The sequence below is a fragment of the Saimiri boliviensis genome, chromosome 4 (genome assembly GCF_048565385.1).
Source record: "Saimiri boliviensis isolate mSaiBol1 chromosome 4, mSaiBol1.pri, whole genome shotgun sequence".
NCBI lineage: Eukaryota > Metazoa > Chordata > Mammalia > Primates > Cebidae > Saimiri > Saimiri boliviensis.
The window spans coordinates 101,253,727-101,266,018 of NC_133452.1; the positions used below are offsets into that span (position 1 = coordinate 101,253,727).

At 41.4% G+C, this 12,292-nt stretch overlaps 1 protein-coding gene across 7 annotated transcripts in view; it reads left to right on the plus strand.

Annotated features, from left to right (window-relative positions):
• Window positions 1-10,586: 10,586 nt before the first annotated feature.
• The window catches only part of C4H6orf89 (chromosome 4 C6orf89 homolog), a 44,396-nt gene continuing 42,690 nt past the window's right edge, over window positions 10,587-12,292 (plus strand). For 5 of the 7 annotated variants that reach the window (XM_074397983.1, XM_010334097.3, XM_074397984.1 and 2 more), the window contains exon 1: window positions 10,587-10,754. Coding sequence is in view for 3 of the 7 variants with exons in the window: in XM_074397985.1 (XP_074254086.1) it covers window positions 10,753-10,754 (2 nt within the window). In the remaining 4 variants the exon portion in view is untranslated. The remainder of the gene's footprint in view (window positions 10,755-12,292) is intronic. The other 2 variants (XM_010334094.3, XM_003923218.4) reach the window with 2 other exon arrangements.

Consider the following 12,292-nt stretch of genomic DNA (forward strand, 5'->3'; position numbering starts at 1 on the left):
GGTCGGGGGACGGAAAGGGGAGGAAGAGAGTGTAAGGGCATAGTTGAGAGATGCCAGTAAAGAATTTTTGTAGGCCGGGCGCGGTGGCTCACGCCTGTAATCCCAGCACTTTGGGAGGCCGAGGCGGGTGGATCACGAGGTCAAGAGACCGTAGACCATCCTGGTCAACGTGGTGAAACCCCGTCTCTACTCAAAATGCAAAAAATTAGCTGGGCATGGTGGCACGTGCCTGTAATCCCAGCTACTCAGGAGGCTGAGGCAGGAGAATTGCCTGAACCCAGGAGGCGGAGGTTGCAGTGAGCCGAGATCGCGCCATTGCACTCCAGCCTGGGTAACAAGAGCGAAACTCCGTCAAAAAAAAAAAAAAAAAAAAAAAAAAAAAAATTTTTGTAAGGCGCTGTACGATGTACATAGTGCTTGCACTTTCTTATCTCCACAAAACGATTCTGTAAGTAGATAGTACTATTCCCGTTTTAAAGATATGAAAACTGAGACTCGGCAGTTAAATACTGGCTTTTCCATAGTCACAAAGCAAATCTGAGCCTGCAGAATCTGAAGACAAGGAGTCTGAGGAGAAAAGAAAGGGCAGGGGGAGGAAGAAAATGGGAGATAAGGAGAAGGGGAGACAGGAGAAAGCAGGTCAAAGGGATCAGAGCAAGAACAGGGCTTAACGTGATTGCCTGGGAGAGATGGTACCTGAAGGTTGTTAAGAGGGTTCGGGCAGGGCCCAAGGAAGAGAAGCAAATTAGAGGAGCTCTGAGGTTTGGAGGGAGGACAAGAATGAAATAGAGTAACCAAACATGCTGTAAATGCTTTGCACACCACTTAATGATGGTTGAATGTTTACCATGTGCCAGGCAGAAAGCTAAGCACTTTATTGCGTATGTTCATGCTTAATCTTAAAAACAACAAGCTAGATATTACCATTCCCATTTTACTTTGAGGAAGTTGAGCCTTATAGATTAAGTGACTTGCTTAAAGTACCACAACTGGTGAACTTGTGCTCTTAAGGAGAGTTCAAGTGTCCCTAATGGTCAACAAGGAATAATGATGTACGAGGTTGTAAAGATAAACTAGACAGCTCCTTGAGAGAGAAGCTGGGCCTCCTTCATCTTTGTGCTGAGCTAGTAATCAGCTTTTGTTTAATGAATAATGAACGGAACACTACGTTTTAAACTGACAAATGCTAAGGTAAAGTATACTTTTTATACCTCCTGGAGTCTCAAGTTCATGTCCATCTTGTGGCCCTTAAGCTAGAAGGAAAAGCCTTAATCCTTGGTCTGTTTAGTCTTTCGTTATTTGAGTTGCCTTTCTCTGGACTTTGTGAAGTTCCTTACTGTATATCTTGGGAGGCATGTGCCACTCCCCAACTCCAATGTCTGAATATTGAAAAGCCACTCCCAAGGTCACTTTCTTCCTAAATCTTCTACTGCAGCTCCGATCAGTCACTTGGCACTGAGGAGACAGAAATGAATCTCACACACACAGTGCCCTGCCCTAAAGAAACTCGTATTCTAGGACAGATGGACAGCTAAATACATAGCTATAGGATCGTAGAACGAGGACTGTGATAAGAAGCACACAATAGGTTGGGCACAGTGGCTCACGCCTGTAATCCCAGCACTTTGGGAGACTGAGGCAGGCGGAGGATCACCTGAGGTCAGGAGTTCAAGACCATCCTGACCAACATGGTGAAACCCCATCTCTATTAAAAATACAAAATTAGCTGGACGTGGTGGTGCACGCCTGTCATCCCAGCTACTTGGGAGGCTGAGGCAGGAGAATTGCTTCAACCTGGGAGGCAGAGGTTGCAGTGAGCAGAGATCACCATTGCACACTCCACCCTGGACAAGAGCTAAACTCTGTCTCAAAAGAAAAAAAAAAAAAAAAAGAAGCAGCAGCAGCAGCAGCACACAGTATTCCCTGAACTCTGAGCTCTGGTTACTCCAGAGTAGGTTTGAATAGTCAGAAATTTTTCCTGGAGTGATAGCCTGGGGAGATCCAGACAATAAATTGGAGTTAGCCAGAAGCAATGAGGGCTCAAATCAAATAAAGAAATAAAATGTCTCCAACTAATCATTATCCATTCTGTCCTTCCCAAGGATAAACCACTTTCTGCATTCGAATATCATAGACTGGTTTTCCCTGCTTTTGCATTTTTATTTATTTATTTATTTTTATTTTTGAGACGGAGTTTCGCTCTTGTTACCCAGGCTGGAGTGCAATGGCGCGATCTCGGCTCACCGCAACCTCCGCCTCCTGGGTTCAAGCAATTCTTCTGCCTCTGCCTCCCGAGTAGCTGGGATTACAGGCACGCACCACCATGCCCAGCTAATTTTTGTATTTTTTTAGTAGAGACGGGGTTTCACCATGTTGACCAGGATGGTCTCGATCTCTTGACCTCGTGATCCACCCGTCTCGGCCTCCCAAAGTGCTGGGATTACAGGTGTGAGCCACCGCGCCCGGCCTCCTGCTTTTGAATTTTATATAAATGGAGTTATAAAGTATGTATTTTTCTGTGCCTGGCTTCCTTTCCTTAACAATATGTTTGTGAGATGTATTCATGTTGTATGTAGTGGACATTTTTCATTTTTCCTTGCTGTGTAGTATTCTGTTGCACCAACGTACCACAATGTATAATGGTGCTGCTGTGAATATTTATATATGTATCTTAGTGCACTTGTGCATGAATTTTTGCGAGTATGTACCTAGAAGCAGAACTGCCATGTCATAGGTAACATGTATAATTTAGGAGTTAACACCAAACTGTTTTTCCAAAGTGGTTGTAGCAATTTACGTATGCACCTGCAGCCTGTGAGAATCGCTGTTGCTCTGCTTCCAAGCTAACTCTTAGTATTGCCAGTCTTTTTCATTTAAGGAATTCTGAAGCCTTTATAACAATATCTCAGTAGTAATTTCACTAACAGCTAATGATTAATGAAGTTGAATGCTTTTTCCATATGTGTGTCATTTAGATATCCTCTTTTTGATATATTTTTGTGTTCAAATCTTCTACCTATTTTTTCTATTTGGCTATGTTTTCTTATTTGTAAAGTTCCTTATATATCCTGGACAGAATAATACTGGACACGTTCTAATTTTAATGTAGTCCAACATATGCATGTTCTGTCCTTCAGAACATCTCAATGTTGGACAGACATTATTGGACATCTCAATATTGTAGCTCTATTAATTGTTTTGTTTTTAATCATATAAATCTGCAGTGCACCTAGAATTTATTTTGGTGTGTGGCATGAGGTAGGACTCAAGTTCCATTTTTTTCTATATGGATATCCAACTGACCCAGCACCATTGATTGAAAGCATTACCCTTTCCTCACTCCTCTGTTGCACCTCTTCATCATAAATCAAGTGTCCATATACTTGTTTTCTGGTTTTGGTCTCTCTATTCTGTTTCCTTGGTTTCATACGTTTACATCACTGTCACACCACCTCTGTAGCTATAGAATTAGTCTGAACCCAGTAGTATTTTGTTTGCAGATTTCTTGTGGAAAGCAGTTAAGGGCTTTGGCACTATACACAGGGCAGGATAAGGAGTCTGGGTTTAAATGCTGACCCCACCACTCCTTATCTGTGTAGTCTTGAGCAGGCTCACCTCTTCATAATCTTCAGTCTGGTTTGTATGAGGATGTTATGGGGCTATTTATGTCATAAGGTTGATGAAGCAGTTCCATGAAACAAAAGTGCTTAGTAAAATCTGTCAGTGTTAAAGCAAACTAAATATGGCCTGAGAAGGGTTCCGTACTTCTGTATTTGAGTCCTTGTGGATGAACTGTAACCTAGCTTAATAGAAAAATTTGAAAATCTAACTTAATAGTATATACCTGTAACAATAGCTGAATGTTGGCCAATCCCAGCAGCCATACTTTAACAACTCATAGACTGCTGAATGTTCAAACCGGGTTCAAATAAGGTAAACACTGAGATGTAACCAATTTCACTGATTGCTGTACATCACTTCACTTTTTTTTGCCTATAAATGTTTTCTGACTGCAAGTCACCCCTGGAGTCTCTGTGAATCTGCTGCAATTCTGGGGGCTGCCAAACCCGCGAATTGTTCATTGCTCAATTAAACTCGTTTAGACTTAATTTGGCCAAAATTTTTCGTTTATCAGATGATGCCAGGATCAGGATCACTCACCCCCAGCAGCGCTGAATGAACACACAAGGTACCTGCAGGACCCACTCGTGTCCATTGATCTCTCAGAGCAGCTGGGGAGCATGGGTAAGTGTCGTCTTGGATTTCGGAGCTCCATGGATTTGTGTTTTGAGCTCTCTGAGTTTCTTTAAGCCAATTTCTGATCCAAAGTGGGTTTGGAGTCATGACAGAAACTTGATGGGTCCAGGAAAGGATTTGATCTGGGAACTAACTTGTTTAGATCCAGTTAGAGACTTCTTACATCTGACTGGGTCAGAAATGAACTGGTGGTAAGCAATAATATTGCAGGGGTTGTAAAATTTGGCTTTTGAAATTTCACAGGGATATTTGTGTTCTACTTTTTTGTTTCACTTTTCTTGTGCACTTAGGTAAGAGAGAAATCACTGGCTAAGTGAATCAAGAGAACCTGAGAGTAAAGCCAATATTTTAGGTGCAAATAGGATCCTTAAATAAAATAGGAAAACTGAGTTGCTTCTGGCTTATACATTAGGCCTGGGAGGCAGCGAAGTCTTACAGAAATGGCAAAATCTTACTAAAGATAACTTACAGTGGAATGTCCCAAATGAACAAAAGTGCATTGAAGTACAGGGTGTCTACTGCTACTATTCTCTTTGGAATAATCTGACTTGCAGCCTTGCTGATGACTATGGGTGACAGGATTAGGTATATACAGGACTGTGGGACATGGGGAGCTTTTTCCTCCCCCAAGAGGGGACACTTGAGAGCTGATGCGACTGCTGGAAAAAATCCCATTCATGACAGCAGCTTCAGGTGCCTGAATGTTTCAGCGTGGCTGCAATGGCCGGGTCTTTCTCTGGCCTCCCTGAGCACTTCGCCTTCCCCATCCTGTCACAGGCAAGGCTTTTCTCTCTCTCCTTTCCCTTTTTTATCTTTTCTGTTACTTAGGGCAACCATCTTGCCCAGAAACCACATGTTGAAACTCCTAATCAGAGGTTGGATTAAAGATGATGGGGCCCATCTGAGGACACATTTAAGCCTTGCCAATCTGATATTGGGTGCTAAACAGAGTGGCTAACGTCTATGTTTTACCTCACATATTTTGCTCTGGCCAGGACAAAAAAAAAAAAAATTCCTTTATGATGCAGCTTTGCCCCCAGTGCGATGGTGCGGCAAAGTGGGTCACTGGAGCCGCTCAGGAAAAGGGAACCTGGAAGCCTGGCATGCTGACAAAAGGATAAGAATTTCTTACCAGTCAGATTTTTGGCTTCTCTCTCTCTGTGCAAATGGTTGAATGAATGGTAAAAATCACTGTTTATTTATCTCTTCTGTAAAGTTTTGATTAATAAAAAAAGAAATTCTGAGGCTAGTCTTAAACTGATGTATTTGTGCTACGAATTCGTTTTTCTGAGTTGAGGGGCATCTTAGGATAAAACATGGGCTTAGGACCCCGTAAGGTTGCTGCTCAAGACAGCCCAGCAAGCTGGTCAATAACAAACCTTCCTGCAGGTCTGTGAAACAAACAAAAAAAGTGAATGGGGTCTCCATCTTGTTTTATGTCCTTGGGAGCTTGACGTTGTAATCATGTGGCAGTACTTTCTCTTGGTCTCCACCTTCCAGTGAACAGGACTTTTAGAGTTTATGTCATAGTTAGCTCTAAAAATTATCTATCTTGAGTAGTTAAAAGCCTCTGCAAGCTCAAAGGTAACTACTCTAGATTCCTTCTGGCAAGGGCGGTAGAGACTGCCCTGTGCTGTGGCTCACTGACTTTTCACATTGGTGGTCCCAGTCCCATTCCCTGATTAGCAAGTAAGTCCTTTCTGGTTTAATTTTGCAAAACCTTATGTAGTCGCTTCTCCTCCACAGACTCTCTTAAATTTTCCTTCCTTGAGCACTTGGGAGGTTACTTTTGATAAAGTTCAAAAGCCAGAAACACCAGCCATTTGGCCCAGGCAAAATCGGTAATAAGAAATTTTAAAAGGACTTTATTAAAGAGTGCTGTGGTTAAAAGTCAGGTTAATTAAAGGTAGATATTCATACTCTAACAGCCTGGAACCCAGGGGAAAAAGAGGAGGCACCAGAAACCCTTTTCCTGGCCCTGTTTGTCCAAGGACTCCATCATAGAGCCAGTAACCAATTGAGAAACTTAAAACCCAGCAAATGAAAACTCTTACAACTACTATAGTAATCTTCTTCTGTTTGTCTGTGTAATTATATAAGTGTTGTGTGTAATGTTTATATTAAAAAGCTCTAATTTATTGGCTTAAACAAAACTAAGCACCTAAATCAAATATTTTGAAAGCAAAATCAAAACTGTAATACCTTTTCGTTCATGTAACTTTAGTAATCTTTGGGAAATAAAAGCAGCTTTAAAGATTATTGATAAAGACATTTTGTCTAAATTATATAGGGCAGATATTAGGTTTGCTATATGCTTTAAGGTCATAAACTGCATTGACTTTTGAAAATTGTTCAATTTATTTTGGAGACATTACATTCTAAGTAAGGCCTGGGGATATATGGAATTATCCATGTCCCCTAGCTATGCAAAGGTTATAAAGAAAATAGATTTTATATCCGAAAGGATGTTGTATGGTAAACTCTTGTCCTAAAGTAAAATGACTGGTTATTTAAAAAGAGGGATGTTTAGGGAAAGAAAGTCTAAACATGTCAGACATAGTCTGTGTAAGTTGTGAAATAATTTATGAAAAGGAATTTATGCCAGAAATGTTGTACAAGTTAAAGGTGATTAGGCCTCCTAAATGCTTCATAAAATGCCACTATGACTCTTAAATGTACAGCCTGCCTGCTAATTTACAGCTAGGTAAGGCCTGGGATACCTAGAGTTAGATGTTGGAAAGAGTCACACCTTATCTGTATTTCTCTCTGGGTCCTGGGCTCCACACATAGTATATAATTAAAATCCCTTACTTACAAAGGTTTTCACCAAAAGTAAAAAGTTGCTAAGAGTTAACTTTGTAATATGTAATCAAGACTACTGAAAAAATAAGTTTACAGGCAAGGTGTGTAAGGAGAATGAAATGTATTTTTTTGTAAGAGATTATAAGAAAATACAGGAATGTAAATTTTTGCCTAGGTTAGAGGGTTAAAGGATTGTTTGATATTAAATAAAAGTAAAGGTTTGAACAAGTTGTGGAAGGTTTATAAAAATTAGTTATAAGAGATTCTATGTGTGAACATATTGGCTAAAGTTAAAATGGCATTATTCACTTTTTTCTTGTAAATTTTAGACATTGGAATAAAAGCACAACAGAGTTTTCTTTTTTTTTTTTTTTTTGAGACGCCTTCTGGGTTCAAGCAATTCTCCTGCCTCAGCCTCCTGAGTAGCTGGGATTACAGGCACGTGCCACCACGCCCAGCTAACTTTTTGTATTTTTAGTAGAGACGGGGTTTCACCATGTTGACCAGGACGGTCTCGATCTCTTGACCTCGTGATCCACCCGCCTCGGCCTCCCAAAAGTGCTGGGATTACAGGCGTGAGCCACCGCGCCTGGCCACAACAGAGTTTTCTTAGAAGATTGCTCTGCTCTGAGAAAAATAATAGTGAAGGGTTATAAAAGATTTATAAAAATCTTACCTTATGGTCAAACGAATTAAAACTTAATAGGTTTATAAAATGTTATTAAAAACTAGCTTTAACATTAAAAAGACACTAATGGAAACATAAAATTTGATTTTCTCTTTTAAAAAGGATTTTTATTTAATATTAAAAGATAACAAAAAGTTTTTGTTTACCTTTTAAGTAAACTACAAAAAAAAATGGTGGGGGAGGAAAGAAAGGAGACAGTCAGCTGGCCTCACGCTATCTTCAATGTGTCTTGCTTAGAAAGCTGAGTCTCCTCCCTATCACAATAATGTTTTTTTTCTTTAAAAATTGTTAAGTTGGCCGGGCGCGGTGGCTCAAGCCTGTAATCCCAGCACTTTGGGAGGCCGAGGCGGGTGGATCACGAGGTCAAGAGATCGAGACCATCCTGGTCAACATGGTGAAACCCCGTCTCTACTAAAAATACAAAAAAAATTAGCTGGGCATGGTGGCGCGTGCCTGTAATCCCAGCTACTCAGGAGACTGAGGCAGGAGAATTGCCTGAACCCAGGAGGCGGAGGTTGTGGTGAGCCGAGATCGCGCCATTGCACTCCAGCCTGGGTAACAAGAGCGAAACTCCGTCTCAAAAAAAAAAAAAAAAAAAAAAATTGTTAAGTTATCATTTCGGCTACGTGAATGACTTATGGTAACCTAAGATTCTATGTTGTAATATCCAATGTTTTAAACCTTTGGTAGTTGACAAAAAATCAAGCTCTAGATTATCATGCTAAATCAGCCAATATTAAAATTGTTTAAATATACAATTTGAATGGTCTAAGCCAAATTACCTACGATAACCCTTTAGTTATCAGTGCTGTGCACCTAAATTGGAGAAACAATTGGTGTTCAAGAGGACATAAGTCCAACGTTAAGCATGGACAGCCACCTTGTCCTTCTTGAGTCCTTAAAACTTTTGTTATTAAAGGTTCTGGAAAAGATAAAATCATCCAAATTGAATATATTGATGTGATAACTAAGAAATCGCAGAAATAGTTTAAATCCAATGTTTGGTGCTCGCTTCAGCAGCACATATACTACAGTTGGAACGACGCGCCTGAGCAAGGATGACACGCAAATTCGTGAAACGTTCCATATTTAACGCTGGCTTGGAGAGCAACAGTGCGACGGTGGAGGAGCCACTAACAGATCCCATACCAGAAGATGAGAAAAAAGAATAAATGTTGCCTTGTTTTATGTGTTCTAATTACTTTTTTAAGTGAAAAAATGTTTTTTGGTTTAAAAAAAATCCAATGTTTGTTTTCATATTCCTGGAAAGACAGTGGAAGCTTCAGATGCATTTGGCTACCTGATGGGCCATTTAAACATTTATAAAGGGATTTCATTTTATTGTCATTTTCAGTGCATGTTTGCTGGTTGTATAAAAGGTTTCCTGTGAAACAGGGCTGATGTTATAACAGTAGATTATAGTATATTTTCACCAGGCAGAGAAAGCTTTTTAGATTCACAGAGGACAATCCCTTCACAATCTAGAACCTAAAGATTGGATCTTCTGAGAACATCAGAGAAAAGAAAGACTGTCCTTGCTAGCCACGCTATAGCAAAACTTTGGAGTCTTAAACCTTGGGTTCATAATCTCACAACTGAGAAGGGTCCCTCCACACTCCTGGAACTGTACACCCACTGGAACCCTTAAGGTAAAACTAACCAAAAGGTTTCTCCCCAGAACAAGATGGCATCCTTGATGTGAACAGCTTTTCCCAAAATCACGACTGAGCTCATGCACTGGGCCCCAACAAACCAAACTAAAATGGAGTCACTCATGCTAAATGTAACATAATCAAGCTAAGGCTTTAAAAAAACACATACCTGCTAGGACAGACCAAGTTTTGTTTTTCTCCCATAAACAGGATGTTTCAGCGTAAGAAGGTACCCTCTACTCGGTCCTTATTCTCTCCTTACAAAACCCACTGTTCTACTGTTTCCCAGTGGGTTTTAAAACCACAGAGATACATTTGCAACAGTAATAGTAACATCTGACTAAGGTTTTCGTCAATCTCTCAAAATGGAGAAAATGACCAGAAGTGGGAAATTGTTAAGGCAAACTAAATATGGCCTGAGAAGGACTCTGCCCTTCTATATTTGATTCCTTGTGGATGGGCTGTAACCTAGCTTCATAGACAAAATTGAAAACCTAACTGAATAGTCTACACCAGTAACAGTAACTAAGTGGTGGCCAGTCCCAGTGGCTGTACTTCAACCACTCATAACCTGCTGAATGCTCAGACTGCTTCAAGTAAGGCGAACACCGAGCTGTGACCCATATCACTGTCTCTGAACCTCACTTCCGACTCCTGTACCTAACTTTGCCTTTTTTGTCTGTAAATCTGTTCTGCCCACCAGGCACCCCTAGAGTCTGTGAATCGGCTGCGATTCTGGGGGTTGCCGGATTCGCGAATCATTCATTGCTCAGTTAAACTCCTTTAAACTTAATTCGGCTGCAGTTTTTATCGACACAGTAAGCTCTCAGTCATGAGTGGGCTGACAGTAAACTGGAGGGATTTGTTTGATTGTCTTTTACTCTAAGAGTAGGGGCTTCTGAGGGAAGGGACTGCTCTTCATTTACGTATCCCTTTTACTCCCATCCTTCATGCCCAACACGCTGCCTGGCACGTATTAGGGACTCAGTAAATGCTTGTTCAACTAATCAGTTCAGCTATGAAGTCTGTGTCAGTCAGTCCAGGTAAATAAGGGAGACGAGGATTTAGGACGGAGGCGAAAGAGCCGGAGCGGCAGAAGGACGCCAGGGGGAGCAAGAACCTGCAGTCTTCAGATATCGCGAGAGCTCCCGCGCTCTCCACAACACAGCTTGTTGTGCTTTGGGCGGAAGCGCTAGTCCAGAGGAGGAACTACTCTTGAGGGGCGCAAGGCCTTGCCCATGGCGTGCGGGTTGCTTCCGGGTCGCACTCCCGGAAGCAGGAAGTTGCCCATCCTCCTCGCCCGGCGGCGGCTGTCCCCGAGGCGGGAGGAGCCCGAGGGGGCGCGGGCCCCGCATGTGAGTGACTGGGGCCCGAGGCCGGGTGGGGGGAGGACGCCCTGTGACAGCCTCGCCGCCGCGCCCGTCTCTAACATCCTCGCGCAGCCACCCCTCGCCGCTGCTACCACTCTCTGTCCCAGCGCTGATCGGTTTTCTGAGCCTCTCCAGTTTCGTAGATTGACAGCATCCCCTGGCAGCTCCCCCGGGGTCGACTCCCTTAAGACATTTGTCACTTTCCTTGACTCCGCCGGGAAGAGCAAAACGAGGTCGACCTTGCTTGAACTCGTGTCTCAGGCATCACTGCAGTGTCCAAAACTTGAGCGTTGTTAACGAAGTCCAGATTTCTGCCCTTTTGATGGAATTTGTAAGAAATTGAGAATAGATTCCCCACCCCCTTCTGAAACATCTTTTTCTAATAATTGTTAGGGGGCAATAATTTTTTTAAGTGTGTACTTTGTATGTGATAAACCTGGCATCCTGGATTTAAGAAAGAAATATGACTTGGTTTATTGACACACATAAAATAGTTGTTTGTAATCACTTCGTGGAAGGAAATTTACCTGCGTCGTGTTTTGTAGTACTTTAAGACTGTTAACCTTGCAGGCCACACTTTTTCTAGTCTCAGAGCCCTCATTGCCTTAGTATTTGCAAATATGTTTTTTAAAAAGTATTTAGTCATCAGTCACCTTATAATAGAGACTACTTTCAGATGCTTAGTATTCTGACTTTTCTGATTGCTCATTTGGTAGTTCTTGTGGAATCTTCTGTAGATGTCTCTCCCTTAATAAATTCGTTTATTTGAATTCGAGTTGTCAAAATTTCCCTCTAGGGAACAATGTGCCTTTAAAATAATAACTCAATTCAATTCTGCGGCATTGAAGTTTTGACTGAAGGTTCATGTAGCCCAACTTGCCTACCAGAAAGAGGTTCTGATTCCCTGTCAGACCTTTTCTGCCTTGGACTGAAACATTTTTCAAGACCTGCTTTGAATACCTGTTCCTGCACAGCTACTCCACACACCAAAAACAATGTCCAAGTGCTAAATTCCTAACCTGCTCACGTTAAACACTTAACACATTGATGCTTCCTCTGCATTTTTAAAAAAAGAATAAAAGCATAAAGCATAAAATGTATAAACCATGAGTTACATTCAATTAGTTTGGAATGATGACTTTGGTCCTTTCTATAAATTTGTTCAACCTTAATCTGATTCCGTGTCTTAGATGAATTCTCACGGCTGTTCTTAGTTTTTTTGTGTTTTCTCCATTTATCTCTGCTTTCAAGAAGCACTATTTAGGGTAGGAGGTAGACAGGAAAATAGATGTAATACAAAGCCATAGAGGTTCATAGGACAAAAACTGAGGCCAGAGTCTTAAAGAGTTCACTTACTGGACAAAGCACTGGAGACTAGGCTTTTTAGGCAAAGGTAATTATTTGTGTATTCAGAAGCAAAAATATGTGAAACAGTATGACTCTGTAGAATGTGAGGAAGGATTAATGGGAAATGAAACTGAACAGGTAGGCAGTGACCAGATCATAAAGGACCATGGTAAGTA